The sequence below is a fragment of the Pipistrellus kuhlii genome, unplaced genomic scaffold, assembly GCF_014108245.1.
Source record: "Pipistrellus kuhlii isolate mPipKuh1 unplaced genomic scaffold, mPipKuh1.p scaffold_m20_p_110, whole genome shotgun sequence".
Taxonomy (NCBI): domain Eukaryota; kingdom Metazoa; phylum Chordata; class Mammalia; order Chiroptera; family Vespertilionidae; genus Pipistrellus; species Pipistrellus kuhlii.
In genome coordinates, this window is record NW_023425417.1 from 109,600 (window position 1) to 123,096 (window position 13,497).

At 76.3% G+C, this 13,497-nt stretch overlaps 1 protein-coding gene across 3 annotated transcripts in view; it reads right to left on the reverse strand.

The window, feature by feature from the left end:
- Positions 1 to 2,215: 2,215 nt before the first annotated feature.
- The window catches only part of KIF26A (kinesin family member 26A), a 30,543-nt gene continuing 19,261 nt past the window's right edge, over positions 2,216 to 13,497 (reverse strand). For 2 of the 3 annotated variants that reach the window (XM_045579649.1, XM_045579650.1), the window contains 11 exons: positions 11,661 to 11,844; positions 10,183 to 10,392; positions 9,065 to 9,158; positions 8,554 to 8,810; positions 8,286 to 8,457; positions 8,027 to 8,189; positions 7,613 to 7,772; positions 4,226 to 6,859; positions 3,513 to 3,533; positions 3,106 to 3,256; positions 2,216 to 2,843 (listed from right to left, as the gene is read on the reverse strand). In XM_045579649.1, coding sequence (XP_045435605.1) covers positions 2,674 to 2,843; positions 3,106 to 3,256; positions 3,513 to 3,533; positions 4,226 to 6,859; positions 7,613 to 7,772; positions 8,027 to 8,189; positions 8,286 to 8,457; positions 8,554 to 8,810; positions 9,065 to 9,158; positions 10,183 to 10,392; positions 11,661 to 11,844 — 4,216 coding nt within the window. In that variant the 3' untranslated portion in view covers positions 2,216 to 2,673. The remainder of the gene's footprint in view (positions 2,844 to 3,105; positions 3,257 to 3,512; positions 3,534 to 4,225; positions 6,860 to 7,612; positions 7,773 to 8,026; positions 8,190 to 8,285; positions 8,458 to 8,553; positions 8,811 to 9,064; positions 9,159 to 10,182; positions 10,393 to 11,660; positions 11,845 to 13,497) is intronic. The other variant, XM_036432425.2, reaches the window with a different exon arrangement.

Sequence of the window (13,497 nt, forward strand, 5' to 3'; positions counted from 1 at the left end):
CCGCCCCTCACCAAACCCCCAGACGTCACCCTTCACCGCCCCTCGGTGGGCACTGACGGTGGAGGAGGCGGGGCCTCACTGCCCTCAGAGGCTGCACACTGCTCCCCGTCCTGGGCCCGGCCTGGCTGAGGCCCAGGAAGGAGGCGCCGGACCAGGGACCCAGGGCCTGGCCGGGGGTCAGCTCGGCCTGCCGTCAGCGGCTCAGGGCCTGACCCACGGCCCCCAGCCCCCACTGGGCCCGCCCCCCCAGCCTGACCCGCACGGCCTGCCTCCCCCATGGCCTCCGGCCCAGCCCGGGTGGCGGGGGCAGGGCAGGCCCAGGCTCGCAGGGCACGTCAGGCGGGCCCGGTGCCCAGGGAGCCAGTCCATGCCCTTGTCCCGCACGCCCAGCGGGGCCAGCCTGCTCCCGCCGGCTCCCAGGCCGCCTCCCCCACCCACCCCGATGGGCCTGCCCCACCTCCCCCACCCACCCCATGGGCCTGCCCCGCCGCCCCCACCCACCCCATGGGCCTGCCCCGCCGCCCCCACCCACCCCGATGGGCCTGCCCTGCGTCCACCGGAGCTGTGAGCCCAGACTGCCAGCCCATCAGGGAGGAGGGGCTCCAGTGCTGCTGGGCTGTCTCCCCAGATGCTCCCCAGCAGGAGGCCTCGCTGCTCCCATCCATAAAATGGGCGCCTGGTTCCCAGCCGTAATGACAGGCCACGGGCTTTGATGTCCCAGATGAAAGCCGTCTGCTGGGGCCCAGGACAGGTTCCCTTCAGACGCAGGCCCGCCCTCCTGGCTCCGTCCCCGGCTCCCCGGCTCCCGGCTGTGGAGAGTCCTCCATCAGCCGCCCCAAACTCAGCCAGGTCCACTCCGGGGAGGCCCCAGCCAGGCCCGGGGGCGGGGGGGGGAGTCCCGCCTGGTGCCTGCGGGCTGATGTGACCCGGCCCCACAGGCAGGGCCAAGAGAGGAGGGGCAGGGCGGGGCTGGGCACAGGCGGCTCCGGGCCGACCCCGTGAGGACTGAGCCTGCTTCAGGCGGAAGGGGGCCCAGGAGGCACTCGGCAAACTGAAGGGCTGTGGGTCTTGGGCCGCTTCCGGCCAGCTGGACCCTCCGCGAGGCGCAGCCACCCCAGCCACCCAGGCCCGCCGTGCACCCACATGGGGAGCAGCAGTGACTCAGACCCCCTATCCGGTGCCCCTGGGTGGAGGACAGGCGCACCTGGAGGGGCCAGGGCAGCAGGGCCACCAAGGAGGCCCCCACTCACTGCCTGGAGGGGAGGCCAGACACGGGGGCTGCTCGGAGTGCGGGGGGGGGGGGGGGGGGGAGAGACTGGGGTTCCTGCAACCTGGCCGGGGCCCAGCAGTAGGCAGCACCGTGGTAGCCAGCCGGGCCTGTCAGAGCGCCTGAGGCTGAGGGTGCAGGTGGGGCGACCCCAGGAGGCCCCAAGACCAGGGCAGGGCGCTGGGGACAGTGACCCCGAAGGGTCCGGGGGCCCATCCTCTAGGGACGAGCCCCAGCCCCCGGCCCCGGCGGGGCCGCTGAGCGGGCTGGGCTCCTGGGCCCTGGGCCCTGGCGTGTCCTCAGGGCGCCTGCTGTCAGTCCTGGAGAGGCCAGGGGGCAGGAGACTGGGGGCCTCTAAGGGCACCCCACCCCTGTCTCGGTTTCCCCAGCTAACAGAACCCCCGGAACCAGGAGCCAGCAGGAATCAGTTTCCCCACAGCCCAGCCGGCCCCTCAGCCTGTGGCTGGGGCAGGAGGCCAGGAAGCGGGTCACCTGCCGGGCGGGCCCAGCTCGGGCTGCAGGGCTGGGCCGAGGCGTCCCCTGCCGTCCCCAAGCCCTCGGGCCCCGGACGCCGCCCCCCCCGCCCCCCCCCCCCGCCCTCGGAGGGGACTCAGAGCCACAGACAAACCAATGCGTCTTTTATTCACAGACAGAAGCCACGGGGAGTGTGGTCCGCACGTTTGTACAAAGGGGTGTGCGCCCAGAAAAACGCACCCCGGTCAGAAACCAGCCCGGAGTGGCAGACGCCGCCCCCCCCCCCGCCCCGGCTGCCCAGGGGCCCAGAGAGCCCCGCCGAGGGCACCGTCGTCGTAGAAAACGTAAGAACGTGGATCCTTTGTCTTCGGACGCCCTGCCAACGCCGCGTCCATAGGCAAAACGGTACAAAAATACGGGCCGGCAGAGCCGTGACGGACCCGCCCCCACGTCTGTGTGGGGATTTGCTTTTTGCTGTGGTTTTGGTAAGAATTCCTGCCGTGGAGAAGGTGCCACGTGACGTGGGCTGGGCCCTGGGCACTGCCTGCCGGGTCCTGGGACGGAGCAGGTCCTGGGGTGGGCGGACCCTACGGGCGTCCGGCAGAGGGACCTGGAACACAGCCGGCCCCCACAGCCACGCCCGCCCCACGGCCACGCCCGGGGCCTGGCACTGTGGCTGCTGGTGTCTGGAGTCCTTAGCACCGAAGTCAAGGACGAGAAGTCCGGTTCCCGTTAAAGGCACTTGCGTTGCTGTCCGGGCGGCCACAGTCCCCTCGTCACCTGCACACTCACTCTCCGCCCACGCCTCGCCCTCGTGTCCATCAGCTCCAGCCCCGTCCTGCACGGGGCCCCGCATCCACGTCCCCCCGCCCCCACATCCTCCTCCGCCCGCGCCCCCTCTCGCTGCGCCCCGCCCCGCCCCGCGGCGCCCCTCACACGTCCACCTCCTGCGGCCCCGGGCCGGCCGCGCGGATGTCGAAGCAGGTGACCATCATCACGTGGGCCTTGCACAAGTTCACGTGCTGCTCCAGCGCCGCCGTGACGCGCTCCAGGGCCGCCAGGTGCTCCGCCGACGCGGGCGCCAGCGCAGGGTCCACCTCGACTGGGGGACAGCGGGCGCGGTCAGGACGGGGGGCCTGGGGCGCATGGTGGGCAAGGGGAGCGGGGCGGGGGGGCGGGGTCAGAGGCCTGCAACCTGTGCCTCAGGGGGCAGGGTCTCACTGAGCCAGCCAGTGGGGAGGGGGGGGGCGGGCGGTGCAGGGCGGGGTGCAGGGGGGACCATAGGATTCACACTGTGCCGGCCAGCAGGGGCGGGGCGCAGGGGGGTGCAGGGGGCGCAGGGGGCGCAGGGGGACGGGACTCACACTGCGCTGGCCACCGGCCGGGCTCCACCATCAGCCGGGCCCGCGTCTCCGCCAGCTCCGCGCGCAGGAGCTGGTGCTTGGCCTGCACGTCCCGCAGCCTCTGCTGCCTGCGCTCGGCCAGCCGCAGCTGCGCGCTGGCACACGCCGGGCCCTGGCGGGGGCGGGGGCTCAGGCAGGAAGGACTGGGGGCCCCAGCACCCCAGCCCGGCCCATGGGCCTCACCCCCCAGGCCTGGGTGGGCACGGTGGGCCTCGAAGGTGGGCAGGGGTGGGGCTGGCACCAGGCGTGCTCCCATCTGGACCCGGCCCGGGATGGGTGGGCTCAGGGGTGGGAACCCCGAAGGACCCCCCAGCACCCCCTGCCCACGGCGGGCGTCGGGGCCCCGTGGGCTCAGAGCAGCGTCCTACCTTGCCCGCGTCCAGGGAGGGCTGTGGGCGAGAGGGGAGGGAGGGTCAGAGGCCTGCCGGCCACGCTCCCAGGTCCTCCCGCCTCCCACCTCGCGCCCTCCCCCACCTCTGCCCTGACCTCCGGGGGCTCCCCCCTAATCTCCGGGACCCACACTGACCTCCGGGGGCTCCCACCAGGCCCCCCCTGAGCTCCGGGCCCCCCTGACCTCCGGGGGCTCCCGTCACTCCCCCCCGACCCCCAGAGCCCCCCCTGACCTCCGGGCCCCCCCAGACCCCCAGGCCCCCCTGACCTCCGGGGGCTCCCGCCATGCCCCCCCTGACCTCCGAGGCCCCCTTGACCTCTGGGGGCTCCCGCCAGGACCCCCTGACCTCCGGGCCCCCCCTGACCTCTGGGGGCTCCCGCCAGGCCCCCCTGACCTCCAGGGCCCCCCTGACCTCCGGGCCCCCCCCGACCCTCGGGCCCCCTGACCTCCGGGCCCCCCCGACCCTCGGGCCCCCTGACCTCCGGGGGCTCCCGTCACTCCCCCCCGACCCCCAGAGCCCCCCCTGACCTCCGGGACCCCCTGACCCCCAGGACCCCCTGACCTCCGGGGCTCCTGCCATGTCCACCCTGACCTCCGAGGCCCCCTTGACCTCTGGGGGCTCCCGCCAGGACCCCCTGACCTCCGGGCCCCCCCCGACCTCCGGGCCCCCCCGACCCTTGGGCCCCTGACCTCCGGGCCCCCCCTGGCCTCCGGGGGCTCCCGCGGGGGCGGCCGGGGCCGCTGCAGCCGCTGCACGTCGTCGATCTCGTACACCTTGATCTCGAAGGGCTCGGCGCGCGCGGCGCCCAGGGCCGGGGGCAGGTCCACCCACTGGGCGGGGAGGCCCAGGGCGGCGTCGGGCAGCGGGGCGGGGACCAGCCGGCGGCGCTGCAGGCCGGCGGCCCTCCTCTTCGGGGACTTGAGGCTGCGGGCGCGGCCGCCCGGGGAGCCGGCCCCGCGGTCGCTCGGGGAGTCGGGCGCGGAGGAGGCGCTGCCGGTGGCCTCGCTGTCGCGCAGCATGCTCTCGTAGCCGCTGCTGCCGCCGCTGTGGCAGAAGAGGGCGGTGCGGCCCATGGCGGGCGGCAGCTCGCCGCTCAGCACGCTGCTGCTGTCGCTGCCGTGGCCGCTGCCGCGGCGCTGGGGCCGCCGGGGGGCCGTCACCGTGCTGTAGGGCGAGGGCAGCGCGGGCGCCGCGGCCGCCGGGCCCCGCCCCCCGCCGGCCGCCCGGAGCGCCTGCTTGGTGCCCATGACGGTGCCCCGGCCGGCCCTGGCCCCGGCGCCTGGCGCGGCCCGGGGAGCCGCCCTCGGGGCCGCCGCGGGGGCCAGCGGCTTCGCCGGCGCTCCTGGCACCGCCGGGCTGCGGCCCCTGCTCCCGCCGGCCGGGGCCTTGGGGAGCCCCGTGCCCCCCTTGACCGGGCTGCCCCTGCAGGCGGGAGCGGGCACGGGCGCCCCAGCGGGCGGCACTCCCAGCCTGGGCACCGCCCGCGCGGGCCTGCCGCCGGCCTCCCGGGCCTTCCCGCCGCCGGGCGCCGGCCCCTCGCCCCGCTCCAGGGACCCGTGGGCGCCGGGGCGGCACGGGGCCTCCGCCCGGCCCGCCCGGCCCTTCAGGCTGGACGCGGCCCTGGAGACGGCGTGGTCGGCCCGCCCGCCCGGCCTGGCCTCCTCCTCGCCCCAGCGGCAGGCGGGGGCGGGCGCCGGGCCGGCCTTGGGCTCCAGGCTGGACTTGCGCACGGGCGGGGCGGGGGGGCCGGGGCCGGGCCTGGGGAGCAGGGGCCCCTTGGCGGCCGCGCCCTTCCTGCCGCCGGGGGCGGGCCTCTCGGCCGGGCCCTCGCCGCAGGGCGCGGCGGGCGTGCTCACGCCCAGCGTGGTGGCCCCCCGCCTCAGCGGAGGGATGGCAGCCGCAGCCTCCGGCCGGTGCGCCCCCCCGACCGCCACCTCACAGCCGTCCGCCACCCTCCGGGCGCAGGCCGGCTGCGGGGCCGGGCCGGGCATCCTCGAGCCGCGCTCGTGCCCCCGGAGCAGCCAGGGGTCCTCGGACGGAGCCCCGCAGCCCCCCGGCGGGCTCAGCGCCAGGCGCGGGCAGCCGGCTCGGCGGGCGGCGGCGGTGGCGCTGGGCGTCCGGGGAAGGCTGGAGTGGATGGTCTGTGCCGGGGCCGCCCCGTGTGGGCACCCAGCCCAGGGCTCCCTGCCCGGCCGGACCGAGGCTGCTGCGGCCCCGGGGCCAGGCCCGTCCGGGCTGCCGCTCTCCGAGGACCCCTCGTGGCTGTCCTCCGGGGGGCTGGCCGGGCCCGGGGCGTCCAGAGGGCCGGGCCCCGCCGTGTCGGGGCTGAAGGGGTCCGGGCTGGCCCGGGAGGGGGTGCAGGCGCTGAGCTCGCTGAGCCGGGAGCTGCTGGAGGAGCTGGGGGCCTGGGCAGTGTAGGCGTCAAACTCGTCGTTGATGCTGCTGATGATGCTCACGGGCCTCGAACCCGAGGCCAGGGCCTGCAGGGAGCAGTCGCTGCCGAGGCTGGCGAGGCTGGTGGGGCGCCCGCCCAGGGCCAGCTCCTCCACCACCGTGAACACCAGCTGGTCCTCGCCGTTCAGCTCCAGGGGCTGCTGCAGGGTCACTGTGGTTGTCAGCAGGCCCCGCGCGCACGGCCGGGCGCGGCCCCCCTGTCCGCTCTCGCCCGCCGGGGGCGTCCGGACCACGCCGTCCGCGGGCTTCCCGGGGGGCGGAGGAGCCGGGCCGGGCAGCGGCCTCCTGCCCCCGCCGCCCGCGACCTTGTCCGGCCCCCGCTGCTCAGGCCCGGAGCCGCAGTCCTCCTGCAGGTCCCCGGGGGCGCCCCGGAGGGGGTCCGGGCCGGGGCTGCCCTGGGGCGTGCTGGCGGCCAGCGGGCTGCCCGGGGCCGTCCTGGGGGCCGCGGCCTCGGGCGGCGAAGGCTTCCTGGCTGCGGGGGCCGGGCCCGGGGGCCCCTCGCTGCCGTCGATGCACTCCAGCCGCTCCTGCAGCTCGGCGAAGGTGCGGCAGCGGAAGTGGTCGGCGTCGCGCGGGCCCCCGGGCGGCCAGCGGCGGCCCAGCGCCGGGATGATGGGCACAGCGTCGGGCGGGCCCTCGCTGTCCGTGAGCTCGCGGTCCGACAGCGCCGCCCCGCCGGGCCCCACGTAGATGACCGTGTCGCAGGACTGCTCGCTGCTGGAGGAGTAGTCGGGGTCGCCGGGCGAGCGGGGGGCCGGGCGGCCGGGGGCCGGGGCCCCGGAGCGGGCGTGGAAGGCAGGCAGGGGCGGGGGGCGGCGGGCGCGGCCTTCCTCGCAGGAGCTGTCCCCGCCGGAGGAGCTGGACGCGTACTGGGGCAGAGCAGCCGGTGTGAGCCAGTTCCCACCAGCTCCGGCCGCCCCGCGCCGCCCGGCGGCAGCCGCCACCCGCCGGGTCCCCGCGCCTCAGACACAGCCCTGCCCTCAGCACCGTCCGGGGAATCGGCAAGAACCGAACCAGGAGGGAGGACAGCCCCGCAGCCCCTGCCCAACGCCGCGGAGCTGGGCCCAGACCCTGTCCCTCCGCCGTCTCCGCGCCTTCGCCCAGGGAGTGCCCAGCCGCCCACCCCAGCCAGGCCTGTCTGCTCCGCCCCGGGGCCCCAGGACACACCGGGAGTCCCCGGTCCCCGGGGGGTGGGACAGAGGCCTGGCGGGACCGGGCCCGGCCCGCGGTGGGGGGGCTGGCAGAGCGGGACGGGGGCCTGGCCCACGGTGGGGGGCTGGCAGAGCGGGGCGGGGGCCCGGCCCGCGGTGGGGGGGCTGGCAGAGCGGGACGGGGGCCCGGCCCGCGGTGGGGGGGCTGGCAGAGCGGGACGGGGGCCCGGCCCGCGGTGGGGGGGCCGGCAGAGCGGGACGGGGGCCTGGCCCGCGGTGGGGGGCGGCAGAGCGGGACGGGGGCCCGGCCCGCGGTGGGGGGGCCGGCAGAGCGGGACGGGGGCCCGGCCCGCGGTGGGGGGGCTGGCAGAGCGGGACGGGGGCCGTGGGGGGGCGGCAGAGCGGGACGGGGGCCCGGCCCACGGTGGGGGGGCTGGCAGAGGCCCTGGCAGGACGGGGACTGGCACTGACCTTGCCCTTCCTCCTACGCAGGTGGTGGATGCGGGCGGCCAGCTGCGCGGTGCTGAGCGTCTCGGCGTGGTGGGCGGGGGCCGCAGAGACGTGGGCGATCATGGTGGCGTGGGAGCCGGGCGCCAGGGCCTCCCGCAGCAGCATGGTGAGCCGGTGCTCCCTGGGCCGAGGGTCGGGGTGAGGCGGGCCGGGCCTGGGGCGCAGGGCTGCGGCGGGGCGGCGGCCCCGTGCCACACCAGGGCCTGCCTGCATCGCCCGGGCGGGTCTGCCACCCGGGTGCTGGGGACCCCTCCAGGCCTGGGCTACGGAGGCCCCTCAGGTGGTGGAGCAACAGAACAGAGCGCCAGGCCGGACACGGGACCTGCCCGCCCGCACCTGCCCCCTCCCCCAGCACCGGCCGGAGGCCCGGCTCACCTGCAGGGCACGTGCTTGGCGCCGCTCACCAGGGCCAGGATGACGCTGCCCAGAGCCGACAGGGACAGGCTCGGGGGACCAGCCGGGGCCTCCCCGCCCCGGCCGGGCGCCCCCTCGCAGCTGCCCAGGTCGATGAGGTGCAGGCGGCTGCGGCCCCCGGACACTGAAACCACAGGGAAGGGCGGGCGGGTGAGCGAGGGCGGCCGAGACGATGACCCCAGCTCGACTCCAGCCCTCGGCGGGCGCGGCGGGCACCTACTTCCGCCCTGGCCGCCCTTCTCCACGCGGTACTGGTAGACGTGCAGCGTGAAGAGCAGGTGGGAGCCCTGGGCGTCCGGGGGGCCGCCGGCACCGCGGGCCGCCAGCGCCGCGTCCAGGTAGAAGGCCGCCCTCTCGGCCGTGGGCGCCCGCAGCTCGCTCTGGCTCTGCAGCTGACGGGGCGGACACGGGGCCTCAGTGCCCGGGGCCAGGACACGGCCCCCGCCAGCCCCCGGGCTGCTCCCCGCCCCCGGGGAGGGGTGACCCACCTGCGCCCCGCTGGCAGGGTCCTCCCGCAGGTACACGCCCGGGGACTGCTCGTCCTGCAGGCTGCCGGCGGCCACCTCGGCCAGCAGGTCGCGCAGGCCCTGGCCGCACACCTCCACGGCGGACACGCGGACGGAGAAGCGGGTGCCCGTCCGCTCCCGGCGCTCGCCGATGAGCCGGAAGAGCCAGGCGATGGCGCAGGGCACGACGCCCAGGCTCTGGGGCGAGCTGTCCCCCCCGATCATGGTGTAGGACTTGCCTGGGGGCAGGCCGGCGGGTCAGGGCCCCGCACGCTGGGCCAGACGGGCCCCGGAGCCCGGCGGACGGGCGCCACCTATCCGGCCCTGCCCGGGGCCTCCTCGGACCCGCTCCCAGGCCCGGCTCCTGCTAGGCAGGGTTTCGGCTTCCTCCGCACGTGCCCGCCCCGCCCATGGGGGACGCCCAGGCCCTCTGCCCACCCATAAACAGGGCTCAGGCACAGCGGAGCGGGTGACGGGGAGGGGACACACTCACCGAGGCCCGTGTGGCCGAAGGAGAAGATGCAGCCGTCGGCCCCGCTGACCACGGACTGCAGCACGTCAGCCACGCTGCCCGCGCAGACCTCGGCCTGGGGAGGGACAGGCAGGGCCACGTCATGGATCCGCCACCCTCCCGCCACGTCTGCGGGCCCCAGGTCACGTAAGGTGGCTAGACGTCCCGCTTTTGGCGGGACAGTCCCGATTTTTAACCATTTGTCCTGCGTCCCGGGGCATTTTAAGAAAGTCCCAATTTTGTCAGGACCGGTTTGGCTCAATGGATAGAGCGTCGGCTTGGGGACTGAAAGGTCCCGGGTTCAATTCCGGTCAAGGGCATGTACCTTGGTTGCGGGCACATCCCCAGTGGGGGGTGTGCAAGAGACAGCTGATCGATGACTCTCTCTCATCGATGTTTCTGATTCTCTATCTCTCTCCCTTCCTCTCTGTACAAAATCAATAAAATATATTTTAAAAAAAGAAAAAAAAGAAGAAGGTCCCAATTTTGCCGAGACCGGTTTGGCTCAGTGGACAGAGCGTCGGCCTGTGGACTCAAGGGTCCCGGGTTCGATTCCGGTCAAGGGCATGTGCCTTGGTTGTGGGCTCGTCCCCAGTGGGGGGCGTGCAGGAGGCAGCTGATCGATGACTCTCTCTCATCGATGTTTCTGGCTCTCTGTCTCTCTTCCTTCCTCTCTGTGAAAAATCAATAAAATATATTTTTTAAAAAGAAAGTCCCAATTTTATAATTTGTCCCGCGGGACTGTCCTGCCAAAAAGCAGACACCTTACCCAGGTGGCCGGGCCAGCACACACAGACCCAGAACAGAGCTCTGTGCAGAGAGCACGCAGACGGGACACAGAAGCTCACGCAGCACGAACCGGCCAGGGACCCAGACCGCAGCACACGTGTGGTCCCGGCACGCACAGGGCACACGGGGTGCGGTCAGGGCTCACGCACACCCGGGCCGGACACGCGGGCCCGAGGGCCCCCGGGGAGGTGGGCGCCGCCCTGGGACACAGCCGGAGCCGGGCCGGCGGCCGGCGGAGCCCCGAGAGGCCGGGCGGCCGGAGGCGGGGGACCCCCGCCCGCCGGCGCCCCGGTCCCGGCCCGGCCGCTCACCTGCTCGGAGTCCGGCGGGAAGACGGCGTCGAAGGCGAACATCTTGGGGACGGGGGCGGTGGCCGCGAGCCGGGGGGCGCTGCCCGGGGGCCCGGCGGCCGGGTCGTACAGGGTCAGCTGCTTCCTCCGCGGGTCCACCTTCAGGAAGCCCACGGCCTCGGCGCAGCGCGGGGCCCCCGGGGCGGGCCAGACCCGCAGCATGGCCTTCACCTGGGGGGCAGCGGGCGGCCTCAGCACCCCTCCGCCCGGGGAGGGGGGGAGGGGGGGCAGCGGGCGGCCTCAGCACCCCTCCACCCGGGGAGGGGGGGCAGCGGGCGGCCTCAGCACCCCTCCGCCCGGGGAGGGGGGGGGGGGGGGCAGCGGGGGGCCTCAGCACCCCTCCACCCGGGGAGGGGGGGCAGCGGGGGGCCTCAGCACCCCTCCACCCGGGGAGGGGGGGCAGCGGGCGGCCTCAGCACCCCTCCGCCCGGGGAGGGGGGGCAGCGGGCGGCCTCAGCACCCCTCCGCCCGGGGAGGGGGGGAGAGGGGGGCAGCGGGCGGCCTCAGCACCCCTCCGCCCGGGGAGGGGGGGCAGCGGGCGGCCTCAGCACCCCTCCGCCCGGGGAGGGGGGGAGGGGGGGCAGCGGGCGGCCTCAGCACCCCTCCGCCCGGGGAGGGGGGGGAGGGGGGGCAGCGGGCGGCCTCAGCACCCCCTCCGCCCGGGGAGGGGGCGGGGAGGGGGGGCGAGGCCAGGATAGAGGGCAGGCTCTGGACACCCCTTGGGCAGAGGGGCAGAGTGCAGGGACTGACCCCCGGACCTTGCCTGCCCTCGATGGGGGGCTGTCCACACCCCCTCGCGGACTCCAGGGCAGAACAGGGGGGCCCCAGAGGCTCAGAATGTCCCAGAGCCAGCCCACCCCACACCCCCCCCCCCCACAGCGCAGCCCGCAGCCTGGACGGGCGGCCGCATGGTGACCCCCCCCCCCCGCCCTAACCCCCCAGATGTCTCAGTGCAGCCTCCCTCCCTGGGCCCCTCCTCCCTCCCGGCCAGGCGGAGGCCACGCCGGAGGAGGCGGGGAAGGAAGGAGGCAGCAGGCGGGGCCCTGGCCGCTGTGAGCCCTCGGACGGGGGCGGGAGGAAGAACCCTGCGGCCTCCGTGGGAGTCAGAGCCTGAGGCCGGGACGGCCGGGCAGGGAGGGTGGGCGGCGCAGGCTGGTCCAGCGCAGCCAGCGGGCAGCCGGGCGGCCTCTGCCAGCTCCCCAAACACGAGAACCAGATGCAGAGACGTGTCCCCGACAGGAGCCGGCGTCCCGGAGGCTGGCCCGGCCCTCGGGGCGGGGGCGGAGGCCGGGAACCAAGGTGCCCACACCGCCAGGGCGACCCCACAGGGCTCCGTGCCACCAGCCGGAGCCGACGGGGCTGGCCCGGGCCTCAGTGTCCCCACTGGTACCGGCGGGAGGAGGCGCAGCCCGCCGGGGCCCGGTCACGCCCAGGCCTACCTTTCCGGGGCCGCCCGGCTGGTCCTTGGCCTGGGCGGCGGCCCTGAGCAGGCAGGGGGGCGCGGGCGGCGGCCACAGCTGCAGAGCGCCGCTGAAGTCCGTGGGGAACGGGGAGGCGCGGGCGGCGGGCGCGGGCGGCGGGGGCGGCTTCCTGCGCTTGGCCAGGCTGAGCTTCTGGGCGGCCCTGGGGGCGGGGCGGGGGCTCAGAGCCGTCCCATCGGCGGCCAAAGCCTCTGCCGCCCACGCCACGCCTCCCGGGGCAGCAGGGGCCTGGCCAGGTGCCCCTCCCCACCCGCCCGCTGCCCCAGACCTGCCCCGTGTCCCAGCCCCACCGCTGCTGGGGGAGCAGGACCCGCCGGCCACTCACAGGCCCCGGGCCCCGTGTGCTGACTGGGTCTCCCTGCGGTGCCCGGCCCCCAGCCCCCCAGCCCCCCGGCCCCTCCCTCTGCTGCCCCGGGCCCCGCAGCCCCCCAGCCCATTCCCTCTGCTGTCCAGCCCCCCGGACCCTCCTCTGTTGCCTGACCCCCCGGCCTCCCCCTCTGCTGCCTGGCCCCCCGGCCCCCGGCCCCCCCCTGCTGCCCAGCCCCCCAGCCCCCCCTCTGCTGCCCCGGGCCCCCGGCCCCCCAGCCCATTCCCTCTGCTGCCCGCCATTCTGGTCCCAGCCCCCAGCCCACTCCCTCTGCTGCCCACCATTCTGGTCCCAGCCGCCAGCCCATTCCCTCTGCTGTCCAGCCCCCCGGACCCTCCTCTGTTGCCTGAGCCCCCGGCCCCCCCCTCTGCTGCCCGGCCCCCCGGCCCCCGGCCCCCCCTGCTGCCCGGCCCCCCGGCCCCCGGCCCCCCCCTGCTGCCCGGCCCCCCGGCCCCCGGCCCCCTCTGCTGCCCGGCCCCCCGGCCCCCGGCCCCCTCTGCTGCCCGGCACCCGCGCTCCCACTCGGTAAGACGGACCGTGTGCTGGCGGGCCCTCGTCTGTAACAGGCTTGTCTTTAAGAGGCCCCGGGGATGCTTTCCTCCCAGCCAGGTGTCATCACGGGAAATAAAACTGAGCGATGACGCTGGCGGCTTAATCGCAGGGGCGGGGCCGGGGGGGGGCGGAGTGCACCCCACGGGGCTCATCTGGGGCCCAGACCACACGGGGTGCCCCGGCCACAGCAGACATCAGCCGATTCCGGCCGAGCCTGCTGCACACAGAGCCCCTGAGCCGCCCGCCCCCCGTCCCGCCCCGTCCCGGGAGCCTCCCCGTCCCCCGGAGCCCCCCGTCCCCCTGAGCCTCCCACCCCCCCGAGCCGCCCCGCCCCCCCCCGAGCCACCCCGCCCCGTCCCTCCCCGCCCCCCCCGGAGCCTCCCCCCCCTCCGTCCCTCCCCGCCCCCCCGAGCCTTCCCCCCCTGAGCCTCCCCCCCCCCCGGAGCCGCCCCGCCCCGCCCCCCTGCTGGACGGCCACACACAAGTCAAGGGCAGAGGGAGGCCTGGGCCTGGCCTGAGCACGGGGAGTGGGCGGGGCGGCTGCTGAGCACGCTGGCAGTGAGTGGTCAGGGCGGAGTGTAGCTAGCAGGGCAGGTGGGACTAAGGAGACCTGGGCTGGGCAGGGGGAGTCGGCCATTCCCCCCAGAACCTCAGCTCAGGGGCTCCCCCTGCCCAACCAGTGCCCAGCCCGGCTCCCTGCCCGGGACCCCAGCCACCATGGGTTTCGCTGCAGCTTCCCACCACCCCCCTGAGGGGGGGTCAGAGAGGGTAGGAACTGTGGCCCCGCCCTGCCCTGGGGAGGATGGGCAGCTGTGGGGGAGCCGGGGCCTCCTCGCCCGCCGTGCCCAGGCAGTGGTGCCCACCCTGAGGGCCGCC